This window comes from Littorina saxatilis, linkage group LG2, assembly GCF_037325665.1.
Source record: "Littorina saxatilis isolate snail1 linkage group LG2, US_GU_Lsax_2.0, whole genome shotgun sequence".
Classification (NCBI taxonomy): Eukaryota; Metazoa; Mollusca; class Gastropoda; order Littorinimorpha; family Littorinidae; genus Littorina; species Littorina saxatilis.
Genome location: NC_090246.1, coordinates 38,214,673 through 38,235,061, shown reverse-complemented (window position 1 = coordinate 38,235,061; position 20,389 = coordinate 38,214,673). Strand labels below are relative to the sequence as shown.

The 20,389-nt window shown below is 42.4% G+C and overlaps 1 protein-coding gene across 1 annotated transcript in view; it reads right to left on the bottom strand.

The window, feature by feature from the left end:
- The window catches only part of LOC138958939 (retinochrome-like), a 33,698-nt gene that overhangs the window by 10,943 nt on the left and 2,366 nt on the right, over positions 1-20,389 (bottom strand). The window contains exons 2-6 of the mRNA XM_070330282.1: positions 17,903-18,014; positions 16,832-16,994; positions 12,800-12,927; positions 11,878-11,974; positions 5,223-5,478 (exon numbers count right to left, since the gene is read on the bottom strand). Coding sequence (XP_070186383.1) covers positions 5,223-5,478; positions 11,878-11,974; positions 12,800-12,927; positions 16,832-16,994; positions 17,903-18,008 — 750 coding nt within the window. The 5' untranslated portion in view covers positions 18,009-18,014. The remainder of the gene's footprint in view (positions 1-5,222; positions 5,479-11,877; positions 11,975-12,799; positions 12,928-16,831; positions 16,995-17,902; positions 18,015-20,389) is intronic.

Here is a 20,389-nt window from a genome sequence, read left to right as displayed (position 1 = left end):
GTTTCCGTATCTGTGTAGGTACGTTAAGTTAATGTGTGTGTGTGTGTGTGTGTGTGTGTGTGTGTGTGTGTGTGTGTGTGTGTGTGTGTGAGTGTGTATGTGTGTGTGTGTGTATGCGTGCGTGCACATTTGTGTGTGTGTGTGTGTTAGTGTGTGTGTACATGTGTGTGTGTGTGTGTGTATGTGTGTGTGTGTGTGTGTGTGTGTGTGTGTGAGTGTGTATGTGTGTGTGTGTGTATGCGTGCGTGCACATTTGTGTGTGTGTGTGTGTTAGTGTGTGTGTACATGTGTTTGTGTGTGTGTGTGTGTGTATGTGTAAGTATATGTGTGTGTGTCTGTGTTGTGTGTGTGTGTACACGCGCGCCGACGCGCAATGCAGGCAGTGTGCACCCCAAGGCTGAAACGCATATTGTACTTATACGGTACCAACCCAAAAATGTCAACTTTCACAGCAACGGCCTTCGGCTTTTGTTCTGAAAATAACTGCGAGTTACAAAACACGGACATGGAGAACAAGACGTGAATAGACAGCTAATAATGAAATGCGTACATCGAACTGATCTGGATCATGGTCGACTGGTGTCCAGTGTCAGGAATATTGTGTCTTTGACATTTTATAAAATGCTTTTAAAAAAGCGTAAGCAAGCCGCTTAAAGCGATGCCAAAACAATAAGTCAATATATCGGCCTAAAAGAATGAAAAACTGCACTGTTTTCAAAGCTTTTTGTTAGTTCTGGATTGGCCGAAAACGGTACAACGAGACGAGTTGACCAGGTCTCAACGAAGTATTGAACCTAATTTGCAAATAATCGTTTTGAGGACATTTTTTTTTAAATTTAATTTGTTTTTATATCTTTATCATTCTTATTTCGGAAAATCACAAAGAATAAGGTTCCATCATTCAATCATAATCCGTCGCGATATAACCTTGAACGGTTGAAAACGACGTTAAACACCAAATAAAGAAAGAAAAAGGCCGTCAAGTCGAGGTTCCAAAAAGTAACCTTTCTTTCTTTTTATATTTAGTACGATGTTAAAATATTTAGTCAAAACTTGACTAAATATAAAAAGAAAGAAAGGTTACTTTTTGGAACCTCGACTTGACGGCCTTTAAGGTGACAAACAAGAGACACTGTAGACACAAAAAATAAAATTATTCAGTGACTTGTCTTATAATGTCCCCAAGATGGTCGTAGCAATGACTCACAGCTAGATTCTGATAGGAATTCTTCTCGGAGCTGTCCAATGAGAGGAAATAATTAGCGAGCGTACAAGCCATGCGTGGTTTCCACGAGAACCAATCAAGCAGGTCCCATTGGAGAAACAAAGCACCGCACCTTTTTTCACGAAAGGTTTCGAACATTGCCTGTTATAACGCTAACTTTTTCGTGACTTGGTGATACCTCATTATTGGACACACAATTACTGAAGATTTGCTACCTTTGGTCACAATTAGCCGTATATCATCACGGATCGTGTACGATCGTTACTTAAAGGCACACTCAGCTTCACGTAAACCATCAGTTTCTGGTCACAGACACTGTCAGGCTTTTACACACAGTACAAAAACCCTTTCGTTTAAACACTCACCGCTTGAGAACATCTAGGTGCCCTCTGTAAAGAGCGAGCATTTTTCAAAGAATTTATTTTTGCGTGGCCAGACAGATTTTCGGACGCCTCGTTTTGGCGCTAGAACTAACTTTTAAAATCTAAATAATAAATTGACAGCTTGTTACACAAACGTTCTTAAATCATAAGAGAATTATTTTTTCCTCAAGATCAGTACGATTCGAAGTTTTGAAAGTTTGAAAAAAGGGAGCCCGGAAGAAGTCACGCAAAGTCGTGTTTTCCAAAGCAGACGAATTTTCTGCATATCGCTTGCTTCTTTAAAACCAACCGCCGCCGATAAGTTAGTGTGACTCGCAGTCGTTTGTTGCATTTTAGATTCAGAGGTACACAATACCGTGCTATTGCAGATACAGCAAGTTGCATTGAAATCACAAACTGACGACTACATTGTGAAAAAAGGAAAGTTGGTGACACGGGTCGACGATGGCTCAGGGGTAAAATAAACCACGAAATCTGTCGTGTGGTTTACACAAGCTAAATAGCCATTCAAACTAACTGTGTCATTTAATGCTGTTAAATGCTATTGCAAGTGTGTTCAATAAGGTTAGAACTGCTTTTTTCGTGAGAAGATTCAAATCGTTCTGTAAACCATTCGAGGCAAACTGGGGCTTTAAAAAGATTTGGGAAAATCAGAATGTAAAAAAGAGACAGGCTTAGAACTGCCTATTTTTGCTCGACTTGGCCTGAAATCAATCAAGGCTTGATCCGACTTATAGTCGGAGTGAACTGATAATGACTTATGTTAACACATGTTGGCAATATGTACAGACAGCAGGCTGAATAAAAGGTTATTCCTCCAGTCCATGTTGACCATCTTGTACTCTCTAGATCTGCCCAGGCTGTTACCTTGAAAATTGTAAAAAAATAAAACATTTTATAAAACGATCCAAATTTACGTTCATCTTATTCTTCATCATGTTCTGATTCCAAAAACATATAAATATGTTATATTTGGATTAAAAACAAGCTCTGAAAATTAAAAATATAAAAATTATGATCAAAATTAACTTTCCGAAATCGATTTAAAAACAATTTCATCTTATTCCTTGTCGGTTCCTGATTCTAAAAACATATAGATATGATATGTTTGGATTAAAAACACGCTCAGAAAGTTAAAACGAAGAGAGGTACAGTAAAGCGTGCTATGAAGCACAGCGCAACCGCTACCGCGCCAAACAGGCTCGTCACTTTCACTGCCTTTTGCACTAGCGGCGGACTACGTTCAGTTTCATTCTGTGAGTTCCACAGCTTGACTAAATGTAGTAATTTCGCCTTACGCGACTTGTTCTTCTCTTAGTTTGTACCGATGAAGCAAAACTGATTCGAAGTATGAAAAATCGAAGTGACCAAACTCAAGTCAATACTGAACAGTCCCCCACTGAGGGCTCTTGGCGTTGCATGAACGAACACATTTTCAGGTCCATGCGGGCCAACACCCCCCCCCCCCCCCTTTCACTTCCTGGATATTATCACGCCATTTCCGCTTGAAGAAATATGGGATGGCCAACGCCATTGATTAACGTCTGCGGGCGGGTTCTTTCTGATGGGTTTGATGAAAAGGAAGGAAATTATCACAGTATAAAGAGCTTAATGATGAAGAATAGTTACTTTTACAAAAGATAAAAAGAGGAAATGAAAATTCGCGGTGAAGCGTTCAAAATAAATATGACATACTGTGTCAAACCTTCCCCTCCCCTTTTTTGAAAAAAAAGACAGTCTGCTCTTTGTAGCCTAAAAAAGTCTTAGCACACACACACACACACACACACACACACACACACACACACACACGCACACACACACACACACACAGTGACACACACATACACAGTGACACACACATACACACACTCACTCACTCACACACGCACGCACGCACGCACACACACACACACTCACACACACACACACACACACACACACACACACACACACACACACACACAAAGGAAGTTCACCAGCGACACATCAACTCACCCCCAACCCACTTGCATATTTTTCTCGTGTACCGGCAATATGTGAGGAGAAGCTTATGTATTCTCAAATAACCTTCCTTTGATATTCTGTCAGTGTGACCTTTATGATCAAGGAACTTAAATCTGGACAGGCGTATTCTAGCAAAGGAAAATGTTTTATCTCAATTCAATGCAAAAAATTAAATCTGTTTTTATGTTTTATTTTATTATCTGTCAATTGTTTAATTATCTTGAAGATAAGTTTACCCAACGTCATCGTATATCATTTTTTTCTCTTTCGTTATACCCCGGATTTGATTTTCAAACCCTGGCTACGTATCAGGGGCAGATCAATTTACGCCCACTACGTTTTATTTTCCTTCAAAACGCGCGCGCACGGAGAGATGCGGGTCAAACCAACATCTGTTAATATTCCCTCCCGATCGGAAAATTTCGCTTGAAGAATTTAAATTGAGGACTTAAAAGAAATAGTTGAGAGAGAGAGAGAGAGAGAGAGAGAGAGAGAGAGAGAGAGAGAGAGAGAGAGAGAGAGAGAGAGAGAGAGAGAGAGAGAGAGTGACAGACAGACAGAGAAAAACGGGGGGGGGGGGGGGGGGGAGACAGAGACAGAGAGAGAATTCGTAGAGGGGGAATCGAGACGAGGGTCGTGGTGTGTGTGTGTGTCTGTGCGTGTGTATGTGTAGAGCGATTCAGACCAAACTACTGGACCGATCTTTATGAAATTTGACATGAGAGTTTCTGGGAATGATATCCCCGGATTTGTTTTGATTTTTTTCCATAAATACTTTTGATGACGTCATATCCGGCTTTTTGTAAAAGTTGAGGCGGCACTGTCACACCCTCATTTTTGAATTAAATTGATTGAAATTTTTGTAAAGTAATCTTCGACGACGGCCGGACTTCGGTATTGCATTTCAGCTTGGTGGCTTAAAAATTAATTAATGACTTTGGCCATTAAAAATCTGAAAATTGTAATAAATTTGTTTTTTTTATATAAAACGAACCAAATTTACGTTCATCTTATTCTACATCATTTCCTGATTCCAAAAACATTTAAATATGTTATATTTGGATTAAAAACAAGCTCTGAAAATTAAAAATATAAAAATTATGATCAAAATTAACTTTCCGAAATCGATTTAAAAACAATTTCATCTTATTCCTTGTCGGTTCCTGATTCCAAAAACATATAGATATGATATTTTTGGATTAAAAACACGCTCAGAAAGTTAAAACGAAGAGAGGTACAGAAAAGCGTGCTATGCAGCACAGCGAAACCACTACCGCGCTGAACAGGCTCGTCAGTTTCACTCCGTTATGCACAAGCGGCGGACTACGGTCATTATGAAAAAATGCAGTGCATTCAGTTTCATTCTGTGAGTTCCACAGCTTGACTAAATGTAGTAATTTCGCCTTACGCGACTTGTTTCATCTGACGCAGGGGTCTGACCCCTGGCCGGTCGACCGTTTGATAGTTGTGACGTGTAGGAGGCCTTCTAACCATCAATTTTACTACCAAGCGGACAAACCCAGGAAACTGGGACCTATACATTTATTTTTCAATCCAGGTCCAGCTGACATTTTGTCCTGTGGAAACAAAATTGAACACCAACTCACCCATCTCAGTTGCGACTCGGTGAAGCTGGAGGTCCCTTCATCCTGGCCGCCGGAAGTACCTTGCTGCTGACCGGAACCGGAAGCTGCACTGCCTACTGGGGCGGGATCAGGGACGGACTTGTAGAGACACAGAATGGCGGTCAGCATGGGGAGGCCGAAGGAGAAAACGGAGAGCACTGTCATGTAGGACATATACCCCTCATCCGGGTTCTCCCAGTCGATGGCGCAGGTAGCGCCCGTATGATCAATGCTGTATCTGGACAGAGAAAAACATAAGTACTTATAACAAGCTCTGAACATAACATCTTGAAATCTCGAAATCTTTAACAGAGTTACAATTTAGTGGCCAATAAGAGGCAATGTGAAAAACATGCAACAATTCAAGGAAGCTCTTTCAAGATACCAAACTTTGCAGATGAAAATATCCTTGAGGTACAATGAGGTAAATTGTGGTAAAAGGCTATCATTCGAATTGTAATGTCGCTTAATTCCGCAGACCTTAACTTCATGTTGAAGTGACATAACTACATGGACTATTGACGTGACATAACTACATGGACTATTGACGTGACATAACTACATGGACTATTGACGTGACATAACTACATGGACTATTGAAGTGACATATCTACATGGACTATTGACGTGACATAACTACATGGACTATTGAAGTGACATATCTACATGGACTATTGACGTGACATAACTACATGGACTATTGACGTGACATAACTACATGGACTATTGACGGAGAGTGTTTATTTGGGAAACCCGGTACTTCTTGAACGTTCTCGTGTTGTGATGTATTCGAAGTGCAGTACGTCAACTGCGCACCTCTTTGTGTATAATTCAACATGACAAAGAGAGAGAGAGAGAGAGACAGAGATAGAGAAACAGAGACAGGGAGAGTGACAGTGACAGAGAGAGAGAGAGTGAGACAGAGGGAGAGACAGACAGAGAGAGAGAGACAGACAGACAGACAAAGAGAAAGAGAGACAAAACACAGAGAGAAATAGACAAAGAGAAAGAGAGAGATAGAGAGAGAGACAGAGAGAGAGACACAGACACACACACAGAAAGACAGAGAGAGAGGGACGGAGAGACAGAGACAGACTTAGACACAGAGAGAGACAAAGACAGAGAGACAGAGACAGACAGAGAGGAAGAGAGACAGTGACAGAGACAGAGAGAGAGAGTGAGACAGAGGGAGAGACAGACAGAGAGAGAGACAGACAGACAGACAGACAAAGAGAAAGAGAGACAAAACACAGAGAGAAATAGACAAAGAGAAAGAGAGAGATAGAGAGAGAGACAGAGAGAGACACACACATACACACACAGAAAGACAGAGAGAGAGGGACGGAGAGAGAGAGAGAGAGACAGAGACAGAGAGACAGACAAAGAGAGATACAGACAGACAGACAGAGAGAGAGAAAGACAGAGGGAGAGACAGACAGAGAGAGAGACAGAGACAGACACAGAGAGAGACAGAGATAGGGACAAGAGGTGAGCAACTGTGTCATAAGAACTTACAAAACAAGCATTGACTCCCATATATCTCAAAGGCAGAGAAACATACTGATTATGTAACGTAAACCCGGGGCAGAATTGACAATAATGTGTCTATGGTCTGTCGCTCACGTTTCTGTTGTCGCAGTCAACATAACCGTTTTTGTAACTCCTTTGGTTCATTCTTTTCCTGTCACGTGGTCAATTAGTAAACTGAATAAAGTTAACAGCACCGCAGAAGTAGGCCCTGCGCCAACCCACTGTCTGAAAAACGAATCGCGTGAAGGGATACTAAAACATTTGGTCAATTTGTCTGCCTGAACATCACAACAGAACTAAACTAATCTTCAACGAGACCCAGTCCGAAACCCGTGGACCGAGACAGCGATGTACACACAGGGAATTAACCTGTATAATTTGCATTACACGGATTGTCCTTTTCCTTTTTTTTGAGCATCACATAAATCAAAACATAACATATTTATATATTATTGGATGCAAGAATAACTAAAGAATAATTCATTGCCCTTTGTGTTGCACAATCTTTGGCTGATCCGGACTATGGAACTGCATATCAGCTTGAAAGCTTAAAGGCACAGTAAGCCTCCCGTAAACCATCACAGATACTGTCAGGCCTTTACACACAGTACAAACACCCTTTCATTTAAACACTCACCGCTTGAGAACATCCTAAGTGCCCTCCATAAAGAGCGAGCAATTTTCAAAGAATTTATTTTTGCGTGGTGTATCTTACCCCTGAGCCATCGTGAACCCGTGTGATCCAATTTCCCTTTTTCACAATGCAGTCGTCAGTTAGTACTTTGAATGCGACTCGCTGTGAGCTTATCTGCAATAGCACGTTATTATGTACCTCTGACAATGCACGAAACAAACGGCTGTGGTTCACAAGAACTCTAGCGATGGCTTTTGACTGTTCAGAGGAACTGGCGATAGACCTAAACCGTCGTCTGCTACGAGAACCACGACCTTGCGTGACCCTGCTTCCGGGCGTTTCTTTTTTCAAAACTTTCAAAACTTCGAATTGCACTGATCTTGTCTTGATGAAAAAAGAATTCTTTTATGATTTAAGAATGTTTGTGTAACAAGCTGTCCATTTATTATTTAGATTTTAAAAGTTAGGTCTAGCACCAAAACGCACCACGGTCCGATTGTCTCTGACACAATCCGCAAAATTAATTCTTTGAAAACTGCTCGCTCTTTACGTGGGGCACCTATGATGTTCCCGTTTGGTGAGCATTCAAATGGAAGGGTGTTTGTACTGTGTGTGAAAGCCTGACAGTATCTGTGATGGTTTACGGGAGGCGCACTGAGCCTTTAAGAAATAATAAACCAATTTACTAATTAAAATTATACTATAGATGTATACTGTAGCCGCAGATTGAACAAATGGTTGCTTTGCATTATTTATCTCATTTGGAATGAAACTATATACATGTGTTGTATTTGAATTTACATTGCGCTCAAAAATAAAGAAAATTCGTTTTATAATGTCAGCCTCAGTTACCAAGACTACTGAGTCAGTAGTGTCTAGCTCGGTCGTAGGGTTTCAGCCAGCCCAGGACTTGCTAGTCTTGGTGAAACTAACATCCAGTGAGTTCAGTTCTTTTTTGGCCAACAGGTTCACAAAATGTTTTGGCATCGCTCTACACTCTGACACCGCTCTTCGGGACTTGTTTAGTGTTACAACAGACAACTTAAAAATAGCTCAGTGTTCATCACCACCCCGTGCTTTTCGACAGACTGCGCGGTGTTGAACAAAAGGCTATTTTCGCTCTGCCTGGTGCGTACGATCGGTAACTACCTCCCTCGGGAAATCAGGAAGATGATTTACAAGGCGGGCATCAAGGTTATCACATTAGTCTTAAATTTACGCTGGAGACGTCACACTGTCACGTAAGCATACTCATCATAGTAATCCTTCGTTCTGATCGACTTAACATCCCTGTTGTTACTTGGGCTTAATAAGTTAATTGACGTCTAAAAGCAATCTATTGTGACAGGGGAGGCTACCGCTCCTTTCACAGCAGACTCTGCACCCGAGTTGTTGGCCTTTAAGTCAACACCGGTGTATTGTGGAATTCTGTTTGTGATGGGGTCTGGTGGTTTCCGATTGTCTGTATTTTCATCGAAACCTTCGGGTTTGCATAACAGTTTTTATAGGGCTAAGAAATTAGCCCTAACATTTTCAATCCTGTTTGATTGCACTTCGCCTCCCGAGGTGATCGTAGTGTTACGGCACTCGGTTACATAATGTCAGGAATTTAGCCATAGAGTGATTCAGCATCAAAAACATCAATCGGTTAAGCAACTATAGTCGGTTAGCCGGTGTACGTGTTAGTCAATCTGTTGCCTAATACACTCTGTAAACATGTTATTCTGTTCAATAATATACGGCCCTTCGACGTTCAACCTCTCCGTCAGCCGGTCAGTCAGTCAGTCAAACCAGTAGCAGAAATGGTCAATCAGACAGTCAATCGGTCAGTGGTTGGTTCAGCCAGTTAGAGAGTTAGTCAGTCAGTTGGGCAGTCACTGATTGGGTCAGTCAGTCAGTCACTCACTCAGACAGTCATTCAGCCAGATATTGACTGGGTCAGTCCGTCACTCAGTCAGTCAGTCAGTGACTGGGTTGGTCAGTCAATCATTTGGTCAGTCAGTCATTCGGTCAGTCAGTCAGTACGACAGTCAGTGAATGGGCCAGTCAGGCAGTGACTGGGTTGGTCAGTCAGTCAGCCAGTAAATCAGTCAGTCAGTACGACAACCAATCAGTAGGTCAGTCACTGATTGGGTCAGTCAGTCAGTCAGTTAGTGACTGGGTCAGTGGGTCAGTGGGTCAGTCAGTCAGTAAGTCAGTCAGTCAGTCAATACGACATTCAGTGTTTGGATCAGTCAGTCAGTCAGTCAGTGACTGGGCTGGTCAGTCAGTCATTCAGTCAGTCAATTAGCAAGTCAGTCAGTTAGTCAGTGACTGGGTTGGTCAGTGATTCAGCCAGTAAACCAGTCAGTAATTTGGTCAGTTAGTCAGACTGGCAAGGTCACACATCTGTGAGCCAGAGCCGGACTGGCGCAGTGTTTGGAGCACCTGTCTAACTCAGAAAGGGTCCGCACCAATGCCTATTAATTTGACCCCACGTTTTGGTTTTGAAGGTGAAGGCATCAAGGTAGGTGTCCGGGCACAGCCCTCTGAGAGTTAGCATTGCCAGAAGCAGAGATTTCTACTATCTCGTACATCAATAAGGATTATTGGACAACCAACCTCCTTCATCCGTGACTCGGCGGTTATTTAGGCAGCCAGCTGTCACCTCAGACAGGTTGCTCGTGCCTTAGACCACAAGGCTGTTAATTAGCTGGGTGGTAAAGTCATCAGACGCCCCAGCAAAATATGTACATACACACGCATGCACGCGCGCGTGCGCACACATGCACTCACACACACACACACACACACACACACACACACACACACACACACACACACAGGAATAAGCACACGCACGCACGCAGGCAGGCAGGCAGGCACGCATACACACACACACACACACACACACACACACACACACACACACACACACACACACACATGTAGGGATACTTTGACTAAAACTCCTCCCGATAATTGTGATTTTCATAAATTCATGCAACATCATATTCACGTAAAGTTTACGTAGTATACAAACGTAGTTTTATCCTACATACGTGAGAGAGACACCCGTGAGATAATAATCGTTCAAATCACACGTGTGTATATCATGTAAATGAGGTCATGCCAAGCAAGTCTGGCAGGGACCTGTTTTTCCACGGCTTATGATGCCAAAGTCACCGAGACAAACGTCATTATAGAAACAAAAATTGCGCTCGCTAACTACCCTCGATGAATCTTTAGAACTAACACGTCACGCCACACTTTCAGAGTGACGTTTGTTTGCTTTGACGTAATAGATTGCAGGAGGCTTTAGAAGAGATGGAGGTTCCAAAACAAGCGTCTTCAATTTAGCTGCCTCGACTTCAGGACATTTTCAGTAAAATACACGTAAGTACAGTATGTAGGATAAACAGAATACTACATGGCTTGCTGTGTCGTACCAGATTTACACTCGTTGCTTTTTCAAATAGTGAACAGCTCGCTTTCGCTCGCAGTTCAATATTTAAAAAAAAACCTCGTGTAAATTTGGTACGACACAGCAAGCTATGTAGTATATATATATTCTCTATATACGCACCAAAAATTCGCAATAACGTAACGTTGCTTTTACGTTGTGTTTTTTTGGGTGGATCCACGTAAATTTCACGTAATCTTCGCAACATTTGTAAGACACCAAAATGCAACGTGAAATTCACGTAAAATGTACGTTGTGTGCAAACGTCGAAAGAACACCAAAATCTCACAATAACACAACGTTGCTTTTACGTTGTGTTTTTTGGTTGGCTCAACGTAAATTTCACGTAAAGTTCGCAACGTAGTTAATGAGACGAAAAATTCACATTTTCGCAACGTCGTATTCACGTTGTGTGTTTGCTGGGGATACTCTTAATGACATATTGAACGGGTCACTCGGTCTCGAACTCAATCGATTTGTTGTTCAGTCAGCAGAGACAATTTGTCCAAAGGTCTTCTTTTTAATCAGTAACTCTACATCACCGTCGGTTTATGTGGCAGTCAGACAGCAGACTGGTCATTCGAGCCGTTAGATTAACACCTGTTCATCAGTCTGGTTAGATGAAAGGGCAAAGAGATTCACAATAATGTGTGGCTGTACCAACAAAAGGGTATTTCGTTACAAGTCTCGGTCCAAAAAAAGATTGCACCAAACCTCAACGAATCTGTTCATACCCGCGTCATTTTACACAAACTTTATATGACAAAACAGACGTTTCTTTTGACTGCGGAATTGGCTGCGGAAAGGGAGTGCATTTTGTCCTGCTAACCCCTCTAAAAATTGACACCAAACCTCCAGATTCAAATCTTTTTAGTTTGACCAAATTGAAACGGCTCTCGAAGATTGCATTTCTTACCTGCGAGCATACATGTTTATGCGTGTGTGTGTGTGTGTGTGTGTGTGTGTGTGTGTGTGTGTGTGTGTGTGTGTGTGTGTGTCAGTGTGTACGCGTGTCTGAAAGCAACACCAACCTGCTCCAGCCAAGTACAGGCATGACGGCCCAGAATGTTGCGTTCCCCACGATGAGAACTGTGGCCACCCAGTAGAAGGCTGACGGATTCTCTTGCACTGAAACAAACGAAGAAAGTGTACACTGACATAATAAGCCTAAATGCTATTTTAAAATCTGAGAAACAAAGGGACGTAAGCATATTTCGTATGCATTTTAGAGGGCTTTCTTCCCTTTGCTTTCTGACATTACAGCCGTAACGTATGTACATAACACTTAATTTTAACACGTTTCTGCAGACAAGGACGCATTTAATAGCAGTTTTAGGTGAACATATATATACGTGCATGCACACGCCAGCGTATGTAAGCATACACAATTGCACACACGAACGCATGTATACACACCAGGGACCGTAGGCGCAAACGCACATGCAAGACCGCAAGCACGCGCAACTTCACACACCATCTTACCATCGAATAACCCCATCATGTCACAATATAGGTCATAGATACCTGAGAGGACGTTAAGCCTCAAATTAGTCAGTCAGTCAAATGCACACACACGTACACATGCACACTCACTCACACATGCTTGCAAATACGCACACACTGACACACACACTATATTCTTGATCACGAACTAGGGGCCAAAGGCAGATACTCTCACGCCTTCTCCCCCTTTACCCCACCCCACCCCACCCCTATCTCTCTCTTTCACTATTTCTCTCTCTCTGTGTCTGTCTCCGTCTGTGTCTGTCTGTCTGTCTGTCTGTCTGTCTGTCTGTCTCTCTCTCTCTCTCTCTCTCTCTCTCTCTCTCTCTCTCTCTCTCTCCCCCTCCCTCTATCTCTCTCTCTCTCTCTCTCTATTGTCTTGCTGCCAGCCACAACATCACTGACTTTCTCCAGTTGAGATGAAAAAGTATCATAGTATCTGTGACCTACTGGCTTCTTTCCGTGCGCTGACAATGTAGCGTTCTATGCAAAGCGAGATGACAAAGCCAATGGCCACCAATCCAACAAACATGCCCTCAAAGGCGTAGGCCTGGCACATCTTGTCTCCGTACAGCCATCTGCACAAATACGGAAAATTCTAAATTTGTCACTAATTGAGAGAAAATCTGCTACCTTCTCTCTCTCTCTCTCTCTCTCTCTCTCTCTCTCTCTCTCTCTCTCTCTCTCTCTCTCTCTCTCTCTCTCTCTCTCTCTCTCTCTCTCTCTCTCTCGGTGGGGATATTGTTTGCTTGTTTTTGACAGTTGAGATGACTCTCTCTCTCTCTCTCTCTCTCTCTCTCTCTCTCTCTCTCTCTCTCTCTCTCTCTCTCTCTCTCTCTCTCTCTCTCTCGGTGGGGATATTTGTTTGCTTGTTTTTGACAGTTGAGATGACAAGTTTAAAACAGGTTTGGCAGTAAAATACAGGAATGGTTGTTTTACAGTAACCAGGATGTATTTTTTTCTTCACCAAGACTGTGTGTGACAACTACGCAACAGCTGCCGAGGAAACTGGGCTAACTAGCGTACCTCGCAAGGTCTGACGACCTGATAATTGTGACGATTTCGAAATGTGTCAACCGACAATTTGTCACACTGGGTTAGCATTAAAGCCACCCCAATTGACAGGGTTGACAAAATCTGATGAAGCAGATCTAGACCATACTGCCGTGTAAAGGCAGAAGGAAGCAAGTCCATGAAAAATAGTTTCGAGAAAAGCGACTTTTTCTGTTTGCATCTATGTATTGGAATGCCAAGCTTTAAATAATATCTTTGTTTTACTGGTGAAATGCAGGGCAGTATTTTGCGTTTCTGTTATGAATATCAAAACCCACATTTGATACATCACTTGGAAATAATGATTTTTTATGGACTTGCTACCTTTTGCCAAGTTAATACACAAAACTCATTCACTTAAAAATAATGGTAAAAGGCAGGAACAGGACATACTGCTTTCTGCCAAATTATGTCCCAACTTAAATCTTGTTTAAAAAAAAATGTCAAAAGCAGCAATGGACTTAGTTACTGCTTTCTGCCATTTTATTTTGGTCTGGCTCAGGAAAAGGCATAAAGCAGGAAGAGGACTTACTGCTTTCTATTATCTGAGAAAATGCAAATTTGGGGAACACGTTTTCGCACACACACACACACACACACACACACACACACTCGCTCTCTCTCTGTCGGTCTCTCTCTCTCTCTCTGAGTCTCTCTCTCTCTCTCTCTCTCTCTCTCTCTCTCTCTCTCTCTTACTTTTATAAGAAACAAGAAGAGCAAACGCTCGATCGAGTCACTTTCGCAGTTCTGAATATTATATGAGGCATCAGATGGACAGGAAGAAATTGCTATTCACAACACAATGAGTCACGTTCACATAAAATTTGAGCCCGGTCACTTTTATAGTTTCCGAGAAAAGCCCAACGTTAAGTTGTGTGTTGCCGAACAGAAAAGGCTAGTTATCTCCCTTGTTTTTCTGATAACGTTCGTAAAAGGCTACAGATGTAAATACTTTGATGTAAAGAATAATCCTACAAAGTTTCAATCACATCCGATGAACTTTGTCAAAGATATAAAATGTCTAATTTTTCCTTTGACGCTGACCTGTGACCTTGAAAAAGGTCAAAGGTCAACGAAACCATCGTTAAAGTGTAGAGGTCATTGGAGGTCACGACTAAACAAAATATGAGCCCGATCGCTTTGATAGTTTCCGAGAAAAGTCCAACGTTAAGGTGGTGTCTACGGACGGCCGGCCGGCCGGACGGCCGGCCGGACGGCCGGCCGGACAGACTAACACTGACCGATTACATAGAGTCACTTTTTCTCAAGTGACTCAATAAGAGGCATGATTTGACAACAACGTATTCAATTTCTAGAACTAGACCAAGGTTTTCAAGTGAGAAATAGCGAGAACAGAGAGCAAGGAAACATGCATTCACGTAATGATGCTGGCAAGGAAGTAAGTCCAGTGCAAAGCTGAAAACCGAGGAGTCCATGGACTTGCTTCTATATTTGCCAATTTTTTCTTTTGATTAATTTTGTTTTAGTGGACTTACTTCTTTGAAAAATCAATAATACTTTTGACAAAAGATGCGCCTTTGTTTTCCATGCAATATAATACGATAATCTCATTTTGACCAAATTTGGACTTACTGCCTTCTGCCAACACGGCAGCATATTCTTGCTTTCCAAAAAACAGGGCGGGGATGTAGCTCAGTCGGTAGCGCGCTGGATTTGTAGCCAGTTGGCCGCTGTCAGCGTGAGTTCGTCCCCACGTTCGGCGAGAGATTTATTTCTCAGAGTCAACTTTGTGTGCAGACTCTCCTCGGTGTCCGAACACCCCCGTGTGTACACGCAAGCACAAGACCAAGTGCGCACGAAAAAGATCCTGTAATCCATCTCAGAGTTCGGTGGGTTATAGAAACACGAAAATACCCAGCATGCTTCCTCCGAAAGCGGCGTATGGCTGCCTAAATGGCGGGGTAAAAACGGTCATACACGTAAAAGCCGTGGGAGTTTCAGCCCATGAACGAACAAACAAACAAACAAAAGCTTTCCAAAATGGCTATCTCACATGGTTTCCGACAAACGACGCACAATTTTACTCAAAAAGTAAGAAATAAAGCAAGTCAACCTGTGGCAAACAAATGTAGCCAAGCTTTAGGCTGAGTTTTTAAAAAAATCAAAGCTGCTGTCCAAAATTAAGGGCCAACTGCGTTCCTTTAATTTCTGACGGTTTGTGATAATTAAGGCTTAAAGCACGATGGCACTGAGACATTTTGATAGCTTCAATATCCTTACACTTAGAATAAAGATGTTTGATGTTATCCAATATAGGAATTGTCGTTAATACAAAGCTCTTTTTTTAACGAGAATTTGAGATCATTTCAATGCTTTCGATTTGTTGGTAAAGAACCGTCTGACCTGAGTGAGCTGAAAGGGGTGCTCCGTACACGAGCCTCTAAATATGCATTTTTCACGCATACGTGATCTTGTTCATCGCCACATATTTGTGACCCTCCACCACGAAATGAGTCGCATGTCACCTCGCGCGGTTCTGCGCCAGGCTTAATATAAGTCCGGGGAGTGTCTGGTAACAGTGTGAGGGTCACCTTAGTCACAGGCTTATAACTCAAACAGTTTTCGCTCTTTTCTGAAACGGTTTTCACCACTGGATAGAGCATAAAAAAAACTCTTTAGGAAAATGTAAAAATATGACGATCATGCAAAGGTGACATGTGACTCATTCCGTGGTGGAGGGTCACATTTGTCCTGGCGGTCACGTGTAAGAAGAGCATCCTTTCACTTGGGCACATATTCCAAAACATCCACAGCCTGGTTGCATCCTGTGCACAGTGGGAATGTAATGAGCAGATTGACACCCATGTTTCAAATGAAATTGTTCAGTTTTGCACAGGAAGCAGCCAGGCTCTTGACGTACCTTCTTTTTACATTATTTTAGTCAAGGTTGTTGTTTTTTAAACTAGGTTAAGTATAAGGATGCTCTCAGCCCGTGTATAAGAGCCTGAACGGGTCTGTGTCGGTGAACAGGGACATATACGCAAGAAGGATGCACGACTCTAATTGCCTTTTTTTTTAATTTTATTTTTTTAAACAAAACATTTTGTATTCACGCGCGAACGAAGACGATGAAACAAATGATAGCTAGGCGACGTTTCGAGTCTGAGGTCTATTTCAGGCACATTACCAAAGGGAACAAAAAGAAGAAGACAGACGAGACAACAGAAAGAAGAACTATGAATGTAACGAACCATAGTTGCATTGTTAGAGACATAAAGAAGCCTTAACCTTGTTGGTTTAAGCGTGTTTATTCAAATTCTCATACACACGTTTTAAACAATAACAACATTAAGAACGTTAACAAGCAGATTGCTTATGGACACGTTCTTGAAATTATAATCAATACACATTCAGATAGCAAAACCTTGTTGATCATTTCCCTTCTTTTTTTTTCGTCGTCATACTTACTTGCCACTAAAATGTGAGGATGCTGGGAAGGGAGAGGGCGCCACCACACCAATGTTGGCCACAGCGAGGCCGACGTGGAGCCAGGATGTGGTTCCGCGAAGCAGCTTTTTGTCTTTCAGGAGAGTCACAATCAGCAGCAAGTTGCTCACCACGCCTCCAATGCCTGAAAATGGAGAAGAAAAATCAACATTTTGCTCATTTACTTACATGAGTCTCAATTGAATGTAAAATACTGTGAGATTTAATATCTTCAGAGCTCCAAATGAAGAAAGCAACTTGACATAATTAAAACAGTCTCGGCCCTTTTCTGTCGTACAAGGCTTAGAACGTGTCCTTACCGCGCAAGCGGTTCTGCAGGCCACCTCAGATCTGCCCAGGCTTTGACATGGGGCAGAAACATACCACCACTAGGACAGTACCAATAAGCCTGGGTGCTTCCCGTGCACAGTGAGCATGTTTTGCTTAAGTTATTTCGCAGGTTTCCATAGCTGTCAGTTACGAAATTAATTTAGGGGAAAAAAGTCCCACTCAGCACAAAGCCATGCTCTTGAAATGTTGAATATATATGCAAAAGTGGTAAAATACTCTTATTCCGTGTAAAAGTCAGGACAGGTCTGTGATAGTTGACATGATCGTTCACACGGACAGGAATAATGTTTTAGCTGGTGCCGTTTCCAACATTGGTAATGGCGTACTTGCAAAGACCGTCCTTTAAGGTTGTCCGAAGTCGACTTCACGAATACTTCTCGAAGTCTTTTTACCGAAAATCCAGTGCTAATGAAAGCTTTATGTGGCCAACTTCGTGAAGTAGACTTCGCCCAATCAATGACAGACTTCAATTGAGCACAAAGTCGACTTCGCGAAGACTTCGAGAAGTCTTTTCACCAAACATTCAGTGTCAAAGCATCGTGAAACCAGCTTTGTGAAGAAGACTTCGCCTAATTAATGTGAGGCTTTGGAACTATTCATATGCGCGTTGTTGAGTGTACATGGAATAGCGCAATCTGTCAGTGCTGCTGAAACAACATACAATAACATACTCCGTGCTGCTAAAAAAAAAACTAAACTTACAAAACAGCATGTAGAGTGAGCCGACAGTGACGTGTTCAAACCTGAAGAACTCAGCAGTGGCTCCATGCCCCAGCACTGTCTGAGGTGCTTCCTCGGCGACACCCATATCTCTCTGCACACACAGGAAACAACACCTCTATACTGAGAAACATTTATCAGTGACACCGACACTAACAGACAAATAATAGACGTTTTCTGGAAATAACTCTGTCGGTATTTTCAAGCGTTGTGAAAGAGTTGCGCCCCAGAACGTGAGTCAAACAATAACACGTGGCCGACCAGTTAAAACCAGCAATCGCAGCAAATAACTGACTCCGAGGTGTATGCTATGCAGCGTCCGCTCAATGTGACCCCATTTCTTTTGAAAATATACACTTCGGAGTTTAAGATTTGTTGCGACAATGACCGCTTGCCCCCGGTGATCGCAGACAACGTATTTTGCCTGAGTTCACATGAGTTTCATTTGAGATCACGTGAGTTTAGGAAACTTGCAAGCACCACGATCACTGCAGGCCATCATCACCAGTGAATCGAGGCTCCGATGTTCAGATTTTAACTCTTCAACTCTTCCACAACGTCAGTTCAACTTTTCCACAACGCTTGGAAATTCTGACGTATTTCCGAACATCGTCTTTTGGACAGTGCGCTTTCTTGTAGTGTTACTGTTGTTGTTGGTGCTTCTTTAGCAACACCCATCTTTCTCAGTGCACGCCGGGGCACAGTATACAACACCTGTATATTTGCACATCGTTTTGACACAGACACTGATAGAGCGTTCCATGTGGTAACTCTATGGGCCAATGAGGTGAGGTAAGGTCAGGCAATGAGCATTATCATAGAAATTAGTGAAAATAGTATTCAACGCCTGGTTCGGGTTATTTGTGAATACGTGTTTTTTTCTTCTTTTCCTGAGAAGACTACGAAATAAACAAACAAACAAAAACAAACAAACAAACAAACAAGCAATAAAACTAAAAAAAATACGAATCCAGTCGTGATCTCTCTGTGTCTCTCTGTGTCTCTCTGTCTCTGTGTGTGTGTGTCTCTCTCTCTCTCTCTCTCTCTCTCTCTCTCTCTCTCTCTCTCTCTCTCTCGCCCCTCTGCATATTAGTATTTGTAGTAGTAGATTAGTCCCTCTTTCGGACGAGAGGGCCTGATGCAAACAAAACAGATCTAGCCTATGCTTCTTCTTGTTACCCTCGGAAAGTAATGAATTGTCATTGTCATTGTCATTGTCATTGTCTGCATCACAATGCAAACACTACCATAAAGAATCCTTACACACGCTGACATCCATATCTCTGAAAGAACCAACTCACATGCTGGCGTGAAAGACACCCCTGGGCCGGGACAATAACTCCGCTTTGCTTACAGGTACAGAGGTAAGTACGAAAACTAACACACTGTGACAGGGAGAGCAAAACCATGGGCATCTGCGAATAATAACATCTGCTTCCGTTTGCAGAGATCGTTCGATCGATCTTTTACTGAAGACTGCGCTGGCCACGTGGTCTGGTTCATAGGCACATACAATTTGATGTTTAAAGGGATTTTAACTACAAACGATTTTTTTCTCCAATTTCCTCGAAAAGTTACAAAATCAGGGATGCCGTTCGGCGTCAGCAGTCGGCGACACGCTGAAGATTATTGGAATCGTCGAAACCTTGGCCGTCATTCCGGCACAATTGCTAAACTTTTTCACAATGGGAGCGTAAATTAAGGTCACAACTGCTAAACAATTCGGAAAACTCCCTAAACGTTGGTGACCATTTCAGCTCATTTGCCCTAGAAAATACATCTAGACGATTTCCGGAGAAAACAATCTGTCGGGTTTTTATGGGTTGTGGAAGCGGCAAACAAATCCACGTGACATTGCAAGCCAATCAGTAGCGAGTGGCGTGTTTCCACGGATGGTCGGCTCTCTCTCTCTCTCTCTCTCTCTCTCTCTCTCTCTCTCTCTCTCTCTCTCTCTCTCTCTCTCTCTCTCTCTCTCTCTCTCTCTCTCTCTCTCTCTCTCTCTCACAGTCTCTCTTCACTCAGAATGAATTCGTGACATATTTCGAGTGTCTGTTGTTGATCACTGACGGCCAGTCTGGTTCCATAACAATAGACGCAGCAAAGACATAAACCTGAGTGTCGGCCTCAGAGGACGTTATTAATGTGATTACTTCCCTCTTCTGCTTCTACCATTCTCTCTTCTGGGAAATACTTCAAATCATAGCATGCAGTAGGCAAGAACAAAAATATCTGCGTCAATAATCAAAAGTACTGTCGTGTTTGTTTACTGGGATCTCTCTCTCTCTCTCTCTCTCTCTCTCTCTCTCTCTCTCTCTCTCTCTCTCTCTCTCTCTCTCCCTCTCTCTCTCCCTCTCTCTCTCTCTCTCTCTCTCTCTCTCTCTCTCTCTCTCTCTCTCATACATAATGGCCAAACCTTTTACTTTTACTCTTTTTCCGTTGAAGACATAGGTATTCACTTCCAAGTAAATA